The 15,005-nt window shown below is 37.5% G+C and overlaps 2 protein-coding genes across 2 annotated transcripts in view; one reads left to right on the forward strand and one right to left on the reverse strand.

Moving 5' to 3' along the window:
* Positions 1-6,088, forward strand: part of PGM5 (phosphoglucomutase 5) — a 66,929-nt gene extending 60,841 nt beyond the window's left edge. The window contains exon 11 of the mRNA XM_062599304.1: positions 4,558-6,088. Within this exon, the coding sequence (XP_062455288.1) occupies positions 4,558-4,647 (90 nt within the window). The 3' untranslated portion in view covers positions 4,648-6,088. The remainder of the gene's footprint in view (positions 1-4,557) is intronic.
* Positions 6,089-11,429: 5,341 nt separating this feature from the next.
* Positions 11,430-13,296, reverse strand: TMEM252 (transmembrane protein 252). Its single transcript, XM_062599715.1, is given in 2 exon segments — positions 11,430-11,715; positions 12,947-13,296. Coding segments are annotated over 2 exon segments (636 nt in total).
* Between the last annotated feature and the right edge of the window lie 1,709 nt (positions 13,297-15,005).

Genomic DNA, 15,005 nt, shown 5'->3' on the forward strand with positions numbered 1-15,005 from the left:
TGTAGCTCTTAACTTTGGCTCCAGGGGAGCATTCATACAACTGAGCAGTGAGACCAGTATGAGGCTCTCCTCATACTTTTCTGTGCATCAATACTATACAGCTCTGCACAGGTCTTAAAGGAACAGCTGATTTGCAGGCCTCCGTGCCTTTAAGTGTGTACTTTCTTTTAGAAATACTAGCAATTCAATAACCACATTCTTATAACTAGATAGAAACAGAGACAGAAGAACTAGAACTAGAGAGAAGATAAAAAGAGCCTTTTGTTCCAATTTATGTGTAGACCAAATAAAATGGGCTGATTGATAAACAGTAATTATTAATGGATGTAAGTGCCACCAAAATCCTACTGTGTGATAGATAGTACTAAAATTAGTAGTACTTCCCATGCAGTTTAAATTAAACAGAGCCAATTGCTTGATCAGCAACAAAAAAGAAAAGACCAAGCAATAAATGACTAGTGAAATGTGCCAACAATTAGAAGTCCAAGGTCATAAATAAATGGAGTAGCAGTGTTTCCTGGCTGTTGAATGATCAGTTGAAGGAAATTGGAAGACGCAGCTCCATGCCTGGCTAGATGATACGGATTGGTTATTCTCTTTTCTGTGACTAGTTTAGTACTTCTATAATTTGAAATCAATAGGAGTAAAAATCGGTAGTGATGAAGAAAGATATGCACCATCTGTGCAAAGAAAATTTGTAAGCATTTAAAAATTGCATAATTTATAGTGCTGATGCAACCTAGTTCTGAGCGGGCTGAAATAAAGTCTTTAACACAATGTCCAAGCCTTTTTTTAAACTGGAATGCTCCTCTTAGAGAGGGAAAACATACTCTTTGTATTACTGAAAATTTGTAGTTTGTAGTTTGTAGTTAACTTAGAAGAGTTTAGGAAAGAAACAACTTCTTTAGATTTTACCAGGCAAATAGGCACCCATATAGCAATTTCAGCAAGTTTATTTCTTTATAATTCAATGGAAATAAGCCAGCTTTTATCTAAGCCTTATACTGGCACATTCCTTTTTCTAAATTTTCTCGAGTTATTATTGTGCTAAATTTAACACAGATGGAAAAGCTAGAGATTAGTGGAATGGGCATGAAGTACCAGAATACGAGTTTATTGACCTTTACATTCATTTATAGATCTCCTAATTGTTCCCTAGATACAGATCACAACAGATGTCTAATATCTCCTTGTCCTTTACCTAGCTACCTGGGTGTATCATTGAACTTGGAAGATTTGAACAGGCCATTCAGTATATACAAAGACCAAAAAAGAAATGACTCATTATGCAGAATTGTTTTGAATTGTTTCAGCAATCGAAAAACATTTCCTTAAAAACATTATTTGCTGCTTTTGCAGTGTTAGTGCCGTGGAAACACTGCAGTAAATAAATCAGACTGTTCTGAATATGGATTAATCAGCTCTATTTACAGTACATTATTATTCATTACTTAAATTGCAATAGCAATGAAGAGATGCTGTGATAGTCCTAAACAGTCTGTAGCAGTTAGTCTCTAAATGGGACACAGTGGATCACAAATGCTATAAATTGCTTTTCCCAAAGGTAAAATTGACCTAGATGCTAGTTAACTGCAGAATCATTGGATTAGTAGCAGCCAAACATAGATTCTGTGGCAAGAGTTTTTTTTTTGTTTGTGTTTTTTTTCCTAAGAGGCACTCTGTTAAAAAAAAATCATTGGAGTAAAAAAGTATCCTAATCACCAAATGACTGAGTTTCCAAAACATTATTCCAACAGCAAGTAGCAGAGGAAAAAAACAAACCGGTTTCTGAAGTGGAGCTTGGTCAGTATGTGAAAGGGGTTATATTTTAATATGTTTCTGTGAAGTGATAGTTTATGATATTTGTGGCAGAACTGAATCAAGTTTTGATGAAAATTGTCAAGTTGTAAGTGAAACAACCACTTTCACATGGTAGATTTTTCAGAAGGTTTTCCTTGACATGCAGATGTTATTCATCCACCTAGGCTGAGAAAAAGACCTGTCTAAAGCCAAATCCCAGTCACCTCTAGAACTTTTAACCCACAATCAGGTACATTGGAGACCTGAGCCTTTGGTGAACATGGCTGCCTCATGGGGCAGATCTTGTCTGTGAACATGGCTAGTTGGGTGGAATTTTCTTGCAAGGTCACAGAGAGGAAAAAGGCTACACAAGCCAGGAGGGAATGATATTCCTCTCACAGCTCCAGTACAGAGTATTCCCAAGCAAAGGGCTTTTGATACTTGCCATGTGTTACGGTATCTCCATGTCTGATGTATTTCCTAGTATGAATGATCATCCTTACCTCAGCTACTTAGACTGAGATATAACTTCTACAGCTTAGTTATAGCCTTTAGAGGCTGTAATTTCTCCATGTTCTTATGAAAGTAAAATTTCAGTTAAAGAAAATGATTTTGCTAATTTACAGTACCCTTAAATATTATCTAAAGGATAATATGCCACATCTCCCAAATAGTTTCCAAAGGTTAAATATATTATTAAATGCACAGAGTGATTGCAATTGCCATTCTAAGTTGATGTGCCATTAGTAAAGTTGTACAATTTATTAAGTAGAAAGAAGCATTTGAAGAATATGTTTAATTCTATTAAAATCTTGCTAAGATTCAGAAGTCTTTCTAGAATCATATTAAGTGTAAATGATCACCAACTATGGTTTCTCTTTCTCAACTGAAATTTAAGTGGTACACTGAAGAGATTCCGTGTTGTTCTGCTCTACTCTTGTCACCTTATCACTTCAAAGAGAAAAGGAGAATATGTGCAGGTTTATTGATTCTTTTAGGTTTTTTTACATCTGTAAGATGAGAAGTATAGTTAAACTGAAGTGTGACAGGACATAAATAAAGATAGGACTTTCTGTGTTTAAAAGTGTGTTTATAAGAAGTATAAAAAGGAGACAAGAGTATTTTAATGATGCTTGGAACCACTTGGCAAAACAAAAGCCTCTGAAATACTTAGGTAAAGAGTTGTGGGATAAACCTGACTAATCTGATTTTGGTTCTTGTTCAAAGCATTGAGCAGGGTTTTTTTTTGTTTTATTGTTTCCACTTCAGTGTGCTTTTGTTGCTTAAGAACGCAGTGTCAAGTAAAGCTGGTTTGGTAGGGTTGCTTATTGAGTTTTCCTATACTTTTTAAATCAATCAGAGAAGAGAATTCTTAGAGAGTCCCAGAGGGAGCTGAGATGCTTTGGTCTTTTGCAGTTTTCCTTAATCCATCATGTTGGAGGAATGGAATGATATGATCCAGACCTTATAAATTGGCCCATTTTATTACCTACTTCTGCAGGATTTTCCCCAAAATGTTTATATTTTTGCTTCCTGTACTCTCCACTAAGCATGCTTGACTTTAATGGACTTGTATTGTGTTTCAGCTATTATTCAGTAGATACAGGTCTACAAATATGGAGCTTTTTGAATAGCAACACATCAAAGTGTTCACACTTGTGCATAACCAAGCTTGATCATAAACTTGCTTGACACCAGTGATACAGCACAAACTGAATGGTGTTATTTCATTGCTCTGTTTGTACAGTTAGTTTGTCTGCTCACTATTTTTATTAAGCCACTCAACTATTTGTATAGATAAACCACACACTTCAGTATGTCAGAAACTGTTAAATGCAGAAACAGATTCAAAGTATTGACTATATCAAGATTATGACAATATACCTGTAAATTTAAGTTTTTCAGAATTACCAATTTTATTATGTTTTATTTTCAAAATGGATAGAAAGGCATATAAACCAGAATGTAGTTCATCTGAGAGAAAAGAAAAAATATTGAAAGTCAGAAAATTATGTTACTAGTTTGGTAGTCAAATATATGATTCTCTGAAAAAAAAAGCTTTCTGCACGAAACTCTGCTCTGCCAGTTTATTTTTGCATATCATATAACTAATTGAGAGAAAATTCAGTTACTACTTGAAAAAAAAATTAAGATTTATTTGGTCTTCGTGTGGTACTACTGTAGCTATTATGTGCATTAACCCATCTAGGCAGTATTTCATATATATAGGTCATTCACTAAGGTTCGTACCCTGAAACTTGAGAGTGTGGACATTATCCCATCTAACACAATTTCAGGTGCTCAAACACCTTTTTGTGATTTGTACTAAGATACTTATCACAGTCCTTTCTGACCCTAAGCTCCACAGATTAAGTTTGCATAGTAAGAAAATCTCATCTTCAGGTGTTCTACTCATCAGAACAGAAATAGCAGATTTCACAAGATCACCACAATTCCTGTTACATTGTCACATTATCATTACATTTTCTGGTTCTCTTTATGCATAATTAGATTATACTCTGTAACATTTCACAAGATATACTAAGCATATTACTCGCTTATATTAACTGTAATGATTTAAACGTATTATTTAAAACATATTTAAAACAACACACAATATAACAATGTTAGGCTTATTTTTATTATTTATTAAATTGTTGTTATTAATTTATGATTCTACGGTTAAGAAGGGGAATTTATATGTATACCGTGTTCGTTAATTTTTCTTCCTTATGTAATTCATTATATCTTCTCTAGGCTGTGCTGAGTCCTCTTATAGCAATTGCACTGAAAATATCTCAGATCCATGAGAGGACAGGGCGAAAGGGACCCACTGTCATCACCTGAAGCCACAAAGGATCGTTCAACCAGGGCCAAAAGAGGAACAGCAAGGAAGAGACAGGACCTTGCTGAAACATGTTAGCTGTTTGTGCCTTGTATGATTTTAAAAGTTTTCTTGGGGATATAGGGAGGGTGGGAAGAAATATTCAATATAATATTGAGCATACTCAGTTGCATTGATCTCCAGAGACAGTAGTGCATTGACTTCTGTGTTATACCTGCAATAACTTCTTTTCAGATAACAAAGTAGCCAAAGAAAAAGGCCTTAACTCTCAAGTGTTGTCAAGAGCATACTAGAAAGGATGAACTACTTGTTTTTGAATTCTATGATAAATGTTGGGGAATTTTTAATTAGGAAGGGAGAGAGAAGGGTTGCAAAGCAAAGACATCTTTGGTGAATATTTTTGGGGATTCTTGTCACCTCCTTGTTGGTTTACAAAGACATATACAAAGTATGTCTGGGGCCTCAGGGCTGTATACTAGGCTTTTTCAAGGGTGTATTTCCTAATCTGACATCACTCTTCTGTCTACACCTTTGCTCACAGAGACACGCTGGCAGCAGTGTTGAGTACACACTTGCACTTGCTCCCAAATAAAAGGGTTATTCCCTTGGTTTTTTAACCCTGCTTTGAAAGCATATCAATATGTGACCTGTACCTTTAAATTTTCCTGATTTTAACTCTTTTTTTCCTCTAAAGTGAGGCAGTTGTGCTGTAGAAGCTGAATGTGTCCCTATAGCAATATGTTGGGTGTGGAACTTCAGCTGTCTTTTGCAATATTACTCATGTCAGCAGATCCTATCAGTGCTTACTGTGCTTGAAAGGTAACCACTGCAAGTTCAGTAATTTTTCATAGAAGAATTATAGTGGAAGTTGTTTAAATCTTTGGAATACTCAAGTTCCACTTACCACAAATGAGTGTATAGCAAAGGCAGAATGAAAATGAACACTAATGAATTGTTCACCAGCTGAACTCAGCTTCTCTTAGATTCTTTGTAACAATGAATCATAGAACAAAAGGTTGGGGAGTGCAAAGGGAGGATACAGAGGGTATGGACACCAGTGTTTTTCCGCTTGTGAAATGATACTGCAGTTCTAGCTACAGTACTTCGCTCTGAACAAGAACACAAACACTATATGCATGTGACTTGTTTGAAAGTTTTGCATCCTTGGGAACAGTGTGGTCACTTGTTGTATCATTTGTCAAGGTTGCTTTGTGCAACTTGCCTCATTGCAGTGTGTTTCAATTCATTACAGTTGCTGAATTATTAGTGCAATTTAGATGATATTGCAGTGAAGGAAATTGTTTTCATTTCTTTCAACACTTCTGTCAAATTACTCTGATATTTAGTACATAATAAAGTGGAATGCCATATTTCTGTCTTACTATGTAATTGCTGCAAGACACTGCACTTTCAAGCATCCTAATAAAACTGCCTTTAATACAATTACATTATTTACTTAATTGACCCTAAACAGATGAGACACTAACGCTTTCACATTGTATTTCACTTTAAGTTTTCTCATATGGCAAAAGAGTGTTTATGTTTTCAGTGCTTTTTATATAGATTTTTGGAGAAGACCTCCACTTTCTCACACAATTTAGATATCTACTTCTGAATTTTAGACTACTCATCTTTACAAAAAGCTTGTTTATCTAGAAATAATAATCTTTTATTTTTCCTGTAGATCACATTCCTCTAGGTATAGGATAATAAGCTCTTAGCTGTAGGGGATGACACATAGTCAAGCATAAACTTGTACTGAATTATAACCCTTTAGTTCAAATTACTGCCCTGCATGAATAAACATTCTGAAATGAGCAGTCCAAGGATTTCTAAAATCTCTTACAAGTTTTTTGGTAAGGAAACTCTTTTTGATCACCTGGTGATCCAACCAGTATGGAGGAGGCCTAGTTGTAATACATTGCATTTGCCAAGCTTAATGTGGGATTTGCATTCTCGGTATGTTTTGCTTTTCAAAATCTAAGTGCCTTTCAAGATGCAATGGGAAGACTCATGAAGAACAAACAGAACTGTCAAAGAATATATCAGTGCTTTTATCAGCTGGTCACTGTTTCTGATACTGCAAACAGTCAGTTTGTTGTGTTCAGGAAAGGACTGTAGCCATAATCCCATTAAATATGCTGGATGCACTGACATGTTTTAGTTACTAACACAAGAGGTCAATATTTGGGCATTCATGAGTTAATGAAAAGAGCAACATGCATCAGCTTATACAAAGATGCAAGGATCCCCAAAACAGCACATTTCAGGCAGAAGGAAAACTGTCACTAATACTGTTTTTCTTATCACAGTGTCTAGGAGCTCTGACAGAGACTCAAACTCCTTTGCTGCTATTGTTAGACTAGGAGTTTTATCAAGTCTGGAAGTTGCAAGGTTCCCACATTATTTAGTTGTGATTACACTAGTATTTACACACTTTCTATTTCCACAAATTCAGTTTTTTCTGTACCCAGTGATACCAAGATGTATTCCCAGGCCACAGGGTGGGGAAAGGGCAGAGGGAGAAAAGATGTTTTTCATCATTCAGGGATGAATTCCCAGAGACCAATGAGAGTGACAGTGATATCAAGGAGCCTTAGCAGAGGACTGACCAAGATGGGGCTTGAACAGGTCCCAGGAATAAAGAAAGAGGCAGTAAGTGGTGGAGAGGATAGGAATGTAAAGGACAAATTGCTCTATTCAGCTGAAAAGAGATGATAATGAGCAAATGGAAGAATGCTAATATAATAGCACAGCAATGGATTTGAGAGTTAGAAAACAAGAAGAAGGAAGTAAAAGTAAGAAGGTGATACAGCTTAAAAAAGATTTAATATGTTCAATGTTAAAATAAGAAAAATTTTCATGTTACTGTGTTTAGCTATGTCCTACCGACTAGTCATCTTTTATATTCCAGTCATCTTACCTATTTTTTGACAGTGCAATGTAGCCTTTATGATTTAAAATAAATAATAGGTGAATTTGGGGGGGGGGAGGGGAAAATACACCCAAACCTGAGGTAATATGGAAGGATGCTCTGACGTTAACTTTCCATAACAGTTTACAAAAGCACAGCAGCTGACACCAAATTACAGAAAACAGCACAAGAGTGTAGTTATGCTAAGGTGACTAGAATGAACAAACTGTTTGGAGTCTCAGGCATCAAGCATGGTGATAAACTTTTTACTACATAGACTTGTGCTCTTCAGCATCATGTGGCTTGAACTAAATTACAAAATATCAGCAAATTCACCTGTCAACACAGCTAAATGGATATTACTGACATTTTCTTTTGGGAAGAATGCTTTTCTGTAAGAAAGTTAGTGGCAGGATGAGAAGTACATTGTCTCTGAAGACAATTTGGAAGGCAACAGCACTCACCTAAAAGTGCTTCATCTGTTCTGAAGTCTTATTTTGATCTGTTTAGGTCGCTAAGGAAAAGAAAATACCGTTTAATCTAAAACTTTCAGTGGCTATTTGTGCCAAAGATGAATTCATGCTAGGTGGTGTGAGCAACACAAATCATTTAAAAGCTTTCCCTGCTTTAAGATTGTTGACATTTTTGAGCTAATCACCCATGCCGTTTTCCATTAAACTCATAACCAAATAGTAAATCTACTTAAACTGAATCAAGTAAAATATTTAGGTCTTAAGCTGAAATGTGTCCCTGTCTTAACCTTTATATCTCAAATGCTTCCTTACATATGGCTGAGTGAAGATGCAGTATCTTTTGTTTCACATTTCTGGATCCATTAAGCACTCAAAACATCTGCAGAAGACTGGAGCTGAGAAGGGGCGCAGTAGGACTGCTGTGGGAGGGAGCAAAGGAAGATGATTCAGCTCTTCCTGACTGTCCATTAACATGTGGAGAGAGTCAGAATCCCATTTCCTATAGCAACCAGCCCAAGAACACCCTTCCAAGTGTGGTAAGCAAATGTCAAAAAGAGCAACAAAGTGGCTAGTTGCTGTATTCTCCCTGCACTATGGGGACTGGAGAAGTCCTCATTTGTTGGAGGCCTTATTTATGCAAAAGGTTCATACAACTCGCAAGTCTTTTGGAAGAAAGAAGCCGTCCTATACCTAAAGGCAAGCTATGAATTCAGGTCTGTGCTGGTGGGATACTTCGGAGCAAAAAGTATCTTTCTGCTCCTGATCACGTATGTAATCCAGCATGAAAAGAAGTACTTCCATATAGGCAGAATGTTCCCTCCATATCGAAAACTACTAAGTCATCAAACAAAAACATGAGATCACTGAAAAGCCACTGCAGTGCTTACTCTCTGAGCTACTTGTAGTCTTGATTATTTCTTGATCATTACATGGGCGCAAATTAAAAGTTACATGGAGGAAGTCGTAGATATCCACAGAAAAAAAGCAATCAACTTCCACAGCATCAGAACTTTGTCACTGGGGATCTCCTGGAATAATCAGTCTCATCTGCTGTGATTCATCCCTGTGCACTGCCCACATCCTTTGGGGTCCTGGGCCCCGGAGCCACACACTTCTGCCTATGGATATGGTAGTGCGGGGAGGTAAGACATTATCAACTTGGCATAGGAGATAACTCAGTTCAGCTGTTCTGGAAACAGTATATAATGTTTCCCTGGCTTTTAGTGTTCTCTTCTGGGCTGCACAGACTCTCAGTCACTTTGAAAAATCTGTGTATGCTGATAACATCATTTTGTCAGATTTATTCTTTTCAGAGATTCTTTTTTAGTCTGTGGTTGTTTTCTTTTCAATATGCTTCTCCTCTTTCTTTCTATTTATTTTCTTTCTCTGTACTTACTCCAGGTCATTTTATCCTACTTTCCTTTCTGTCTACATCCATAGAGGCTGAAAATTTTTGAAAGACAAAACTGATTTTATGATCTCATCCTTGGTCTTAGCCACTATTACTACTACCACCCTGGCTAATGTAAATGTAAATGAAATGTAAATGAAGCCTTAATGATGAAGTTCTTATTTAATGATATTTGGGCATCCAGAAAGTTTGATAACTTTTTGACCTTGCTGCTTCTGCAACAAAGAGCAAAACTCTGCTTACTGTCAGATTGCAGGTCTAAACCCGAGTGAGCCTCAGTGAAATGGCCTGGGTGCAAATTTGTCTATAGATCTGTGGAAAGAAGGAGGCTAGGAAGAAAGTTCGGTCCAAGCCTCTTTCTTGCACTCTTGTCCTCTTTCTTTCTTCTTGTCCCTAACACTCTTGAATAAGCTGCAGAGGAAGCAACTGCTTTTAAAGATAGCTCAGAGGAGTGACACAGAGAAGGTTTTTTCATGCTAGAAAGGGAACTGCTAGTTTCCTTTGAGAAGCTGAGAGCCATACCAGGGTGGTCTTGTTAGAATTTAGGAGCTGTATTTGATACTGTGATTCTCTAGTGTGCTTTTCCTGATTTATCAACACCTTGTATCATAAGCAAGCAAATGGCATTTGTTTTAAATACAAAATTTGTTCATGAACAGAATAGTAAAATACCCACTATTTCCACATCAAAATAAAACAAGTAGCTTCAATGACTTATGATACAAAAAATATTCAATTACTTCAAATAGTAGTACAAATCCCAAACAGAAACAAATCAGTTAATAATTTTCCCAGGTCAGCTAATGCTACAAAGAATAGATAAGGAATGTCAACTGAAACTGCTTATGAAATAGAAGAGATTTAAAGCTGACAGCAGCATGAAGCTGCATCACTAGCATTTATCTTGCAGTTGAAGAAGTGACTCCTACACATTGCCAGTGACTTTTGTAAGATACATCATGGTAGTTTCTATCTCAAAGGAACATTTCTATGGGCTGAGAGGACAAAAAAGATGTATTGTTTATAAAAAAGAAAAAAATCTCTACCTGGATGTTTCATTTAGAGTCATTTTAAGTATTAAAATGTATTTTTACAGTTGAGGACAGTTCATGGAGCAAGTTGATTTTATCAGGTAAGTTTCTTGTATACATCTTTCTATATTCAGCTGAAAAAACTGTATTCAACAGTGATTCGGTAGCAAAGCCCATGGTGCATTTTGGGTAGAATCACTTTAATATCAGTGGCACAAATGTCAAACTTCTGATGAAACCAATACAAGATTTCTCATTGATTTCAACAGGAACTTTCTCTGGCTATCAAAAAAATTATAAAGTTAAATATAAAGTTGTATTTCCTTCAGAAGAATATGCAATTATCCTCAATATTTTTTAAGAGATAGACTATCAAAGCAGCAAAAAGCTAAATTTAGACAGAGGGATATGAGCTGTCCCTTATACACTAGCATAAATATCAACTGCAGGTAATTATTTACCATAAGTTGTGCTGTAACAGCAAAGCATGTCTTCTCTCATATGCGTCTTACCGTCTTGTTCCCTGAATGTAATGGATATTTTGTTTGTTTTTTCTGTAAAAGTTATTCCTTGCCTTGCAGTACTTCAGACTGCTGCCAGAGCTATACAGGAGCTATGCAGAGTTTTGTGCAGAGGAATTTACTCCTATGTAAACATGAGCTACAACATTATGGTGGCACTCCATAGAATTAGTAAACCTGAATTAGCAAGCCTGAAAACCTTGTTCTGTTTTAAAATACCAAGCACTGTTTTATATAAGCCCTCCAACTTCTCTCAGACACAGAGGTCTTCTCCTCGGCAGCTTTGCTCTGGGGGTGTAACATTAAGGAGCATGGACACCCATCTTCTTCCATCTTGGTCCACCTCACAAACATGGGGTTTTACCCACTGCCTTTTTCCCAGAGTTTCTGCCCAGCTTTGCTCTTTCTCAGGCCCCATGGCAGTTTGTGCCTTGTCAGCAATTGTTTTCTTGTGTTGGCGCAGGAATATTCAGCACTGTTTTGGGGGCTGAGTCTTTCTTGGCCGTTTGCTGCTGCTGTGGCTCCTGCACAGACAACTCGTACGGTGGCGGCTCCTCTTGTCCACCCGTCTCGCTGATGAACTCCATGCTGCTTTCAGTGTACAGAGGTGGTGGGAGCCCGGAGACTTCTTCCTCTTTTAATGTGGAGGCAACCGGCAGTGGGAAAGTCTGTTTTTCAGGGTCTGTGCTGTCTTCATAGGATGGGGGGTAGAAATCAGGTCTGAAGAGTAAGTAAATCAAAATAAAACATAAGCGAATCAAAATAAAACATAAGCAAATAAAAATAAAGCACATCTCAATGAAATGAGATTTATCTAAGAGAGCTTGGTTAGACACTGCGTCTGCTCTTTTTGCACAGTTTCGCCAAGGCTTAAACTGTAAACAGAAACCTGACTTAGTAGGATTAGATCAGTGGGAAGAGTTAATATGGAATAGCTGCAATAGCCGGAATCATTGCCTCTGTTTTTCTCCAAAATGTTATGTTACAACACAGAATTGCAAGGAAGAAGACTCTTCTTTATGAGAGTTTCCACCTGTGTGTGCTGTACAAGTATGTACATATGTATGTATTTCAGCAAATGCACAAGAAAATTTTTACTTGAAAAAAGAGAGGCATTATTGCTTAAAGTAGGTTAAATTACTGTTAGAATAGTCATTGTTTTCCTTTAAAATATGCTTTGCATGTCCCCGCTTATCTAACCAAAATTTGCTATGATGTGTTGCAATTACAGAGCTCTTAGAGCATCCATTGTCAGTGTTTATAACGCTGTTTCTACAACAGCTGAAGAAAAAGTAACTTCTTGCATCCAGTGACCCTGTTAAAAACTTTGTCAGGCTCAGTGCCAATCCGCTTAAGAAACTCTCTACATTAAAGCTTCAGATTTTGCTCAGAAATAGCAGGGATACTTACAAAAAAAAAAAAAAAAAAAAAAAAAAAAAAAAAAAAAACCTTAAGGAAAACCTTAGCAGGGACCATATAGGGAACTGAAGCCCACTACAGGCCATATACATCACTCATCACTGAGCAATGTGGCAAGAATAAAGAATGGAAGAATACCTCCCCCAGCAGCAGATTACCTCCCCCAGCAGCAGATTAGTGAATTTTTTATTCATTTTTGTGTGATTTGTTTTTGAATTTTATTACGATGTTACTAATGATGCTCTTGCAGGATGCCCACTGAAGTCAGCTTCATCTGTTCTCTCCATGAATGGATTCGGACCACTCTGTGCAACTTGCAATGTTTTCAGAAGTGCTGCTTATGCACTATTTTGTATTGAACAGATTACCACTTGCTCTTGCAAATAAAATTTTGGACAACAATTCTCTCCATTCAAATATAATAAAATGCCTACAATTTGTTTATTGTTGTACTGCTGCTTTCTTCTCAAAGCACACTTGCAGAACAGCATCTCTTCCCCCTACCCGCAGGCAGCCATACGGTAATACATACCTGTCTATGGTGCTGACATGTAGCTCTCTAAGGCCGTGGTTTCGATTAAAGATGTTGCTGAGGGCCTTGTATTTGATGGCTTCATGGAAAGCATTCCAGAAAATGCCAGTCACAAGGAGCAGGAACCCCAGAGGTAACACACAGTAAATAGCCAGTTGCTCATTTCCACATTTGCATAGTGAACTGCTAGTGGAAATGCAAAATGCTCCCAGACAAATAGCAGAGAAACTGAGTAAGAGCACAAGAAAACGAAGGAAGTAAAAAACACCTTTGGGCATCTTTCCCAGCAGACACAGCACTTAGCTTCTGCCTGTGGTTCGCTCACTCGCTGTCTTAGCTATGCATCTCATCTTCATGCATGTTTTATACACTCCAGGATCAATTGGCCTTTGGACAATTAAGAGAAGAAGGCACTTAGAAGATACTCATTAATCCCTTGAGACACTCATAACCTCTTTTAAGATTAATTTATAACCTTAAACCTACTTTAAGGAGGGAAACAGAAACTTCCTGCACCATTTCTTTGCCACTGTAATCACTGCAGTGCATATTGAACCGCTGTGTTCATTACACGCTGGAATTTGGAACAGTTCATGTGCTTTGTTAGCTTATGAATGATGCCTTCTGCCGTTGTCTTTCTTTAGAAAAGAAAAAAAAGAAAGAAAGAAAGAAAGAAAAAGCCCCCAGAATAATCGCTGTTCCTAGATCTCTGTTAAAAGCTTGATGGGAAAACATGCTTTTGTAATCATGCATTTTCTTCTTTCTCTAACACATTATTTAGTCTTTTTTCTTGGCCTTGACTTTTTTAACAGTTCTTTCAAAAAAAGATAAATTTCTAGCTTGCATTCTGATATCACCAATGGATTTTATTATATAAAATGAAAGAAATAAATCAAAGTTTCATCATACCAAAAAAAGAGCATAGGCATATAGAAAATCTCTTTGTCACTAAGTTCAGTTGTATTTGATTTCTTAATTTTTATTCTCTTCTTTCTTCCGGCAATATTTATCAGCTTTGGAACTGATTTTTGGAAGTGTTAGTGCTTAAAGCTATGCAGAAAAACCTAGAGTCAGGTTTTTTGAGCATATTTAGACAAAAAAAAATCAGATTCGCAGGTCAGGAAATATGGTCCTGCTTTTAAACTGCCAGCCTGCTTACGAGGGGGTTTCCTCCACCCTTAGAGGTCCAGATCAGCTGGGCTCTTCATCCAGCCATGCAAACTGTTCTCCTGACTTCCCATGTCGCAGAGGTGCAGACAAGATCCCAGCCGCGGGGTCTCGAGCCCTGACGCCTCTCGTCCTGCCAGGGTAATGCCAATGCTTGACCCTTACCTGTGGGCTGGATATGAACCTCGTCGCCATTTGGACTCACGTCTGAAATGTCCGCACCAGGCTGGAGTCACATTAGTTTAACGTGTGCTGAGGCTGCCACTGTTTTTGCCCAGGAGCGTGGAAAAGGCAGAAGGATCATCCTCCGTGGGTCATCCTCCGCTTCGCTGCGGAAGAGCTCATGAAGTGGTCGAGATGATTGCAGCACCAAAAGCACTGGGTGTTCCCCCAGAAACCTACACGCTGTCCACAAGTCCAGTGTGGACATGGGGCACCCAAGTGCTGTTTCCCAGCATGACTGCTTTCATGCCATACTTTGCTGGAGAAGGGAGGAGGGGAGAACCAGACAAAATGCAATTTGAGGTTAGTTCTTGCAGGGAAGACTGCTATGTTGTTCATCGTATTGCAGTACCATTTTTAGTAGAATGTAGGCTATATGGAAGTATATGTTTAGCAGACTATATGGAAGAGCTTTGCTGTCTGTTCATTTAAGGAGTGTAGCACCATGCTCGGCACTTTTTTGTCACAGAATAAAAGAAGAGATTACCCTGAAATTTGAACTGAGAATTCAGCTTCTCATCTGAACTGTATGTCAGGTTATTTTTCTGATCCTTATGATATGAAAAAATACTGTGCATGCAGCTCTGAATCTTGCTTATACATAGTTTGCAAAGAGCTATAAAGTCTTTACCTCTACTTTAAAGTCTATGTATGTATGATACATTTATAT

The sequence above is a fragment of the Rhea pennata genome, chromosome Z, assembly GCF_028389875.1.
Source record: "Rhea pennata isolate bPtePen1 chromosome Z, bPtePen1.pri, whole genome shotgun sequence".
Taxonomy (NCBI): domain Eukaryota; kingdom Metazoa; phylum Chordata; class Aves; order Rheiformes; family Rheidae; genus Rhea; species Rhea pennata.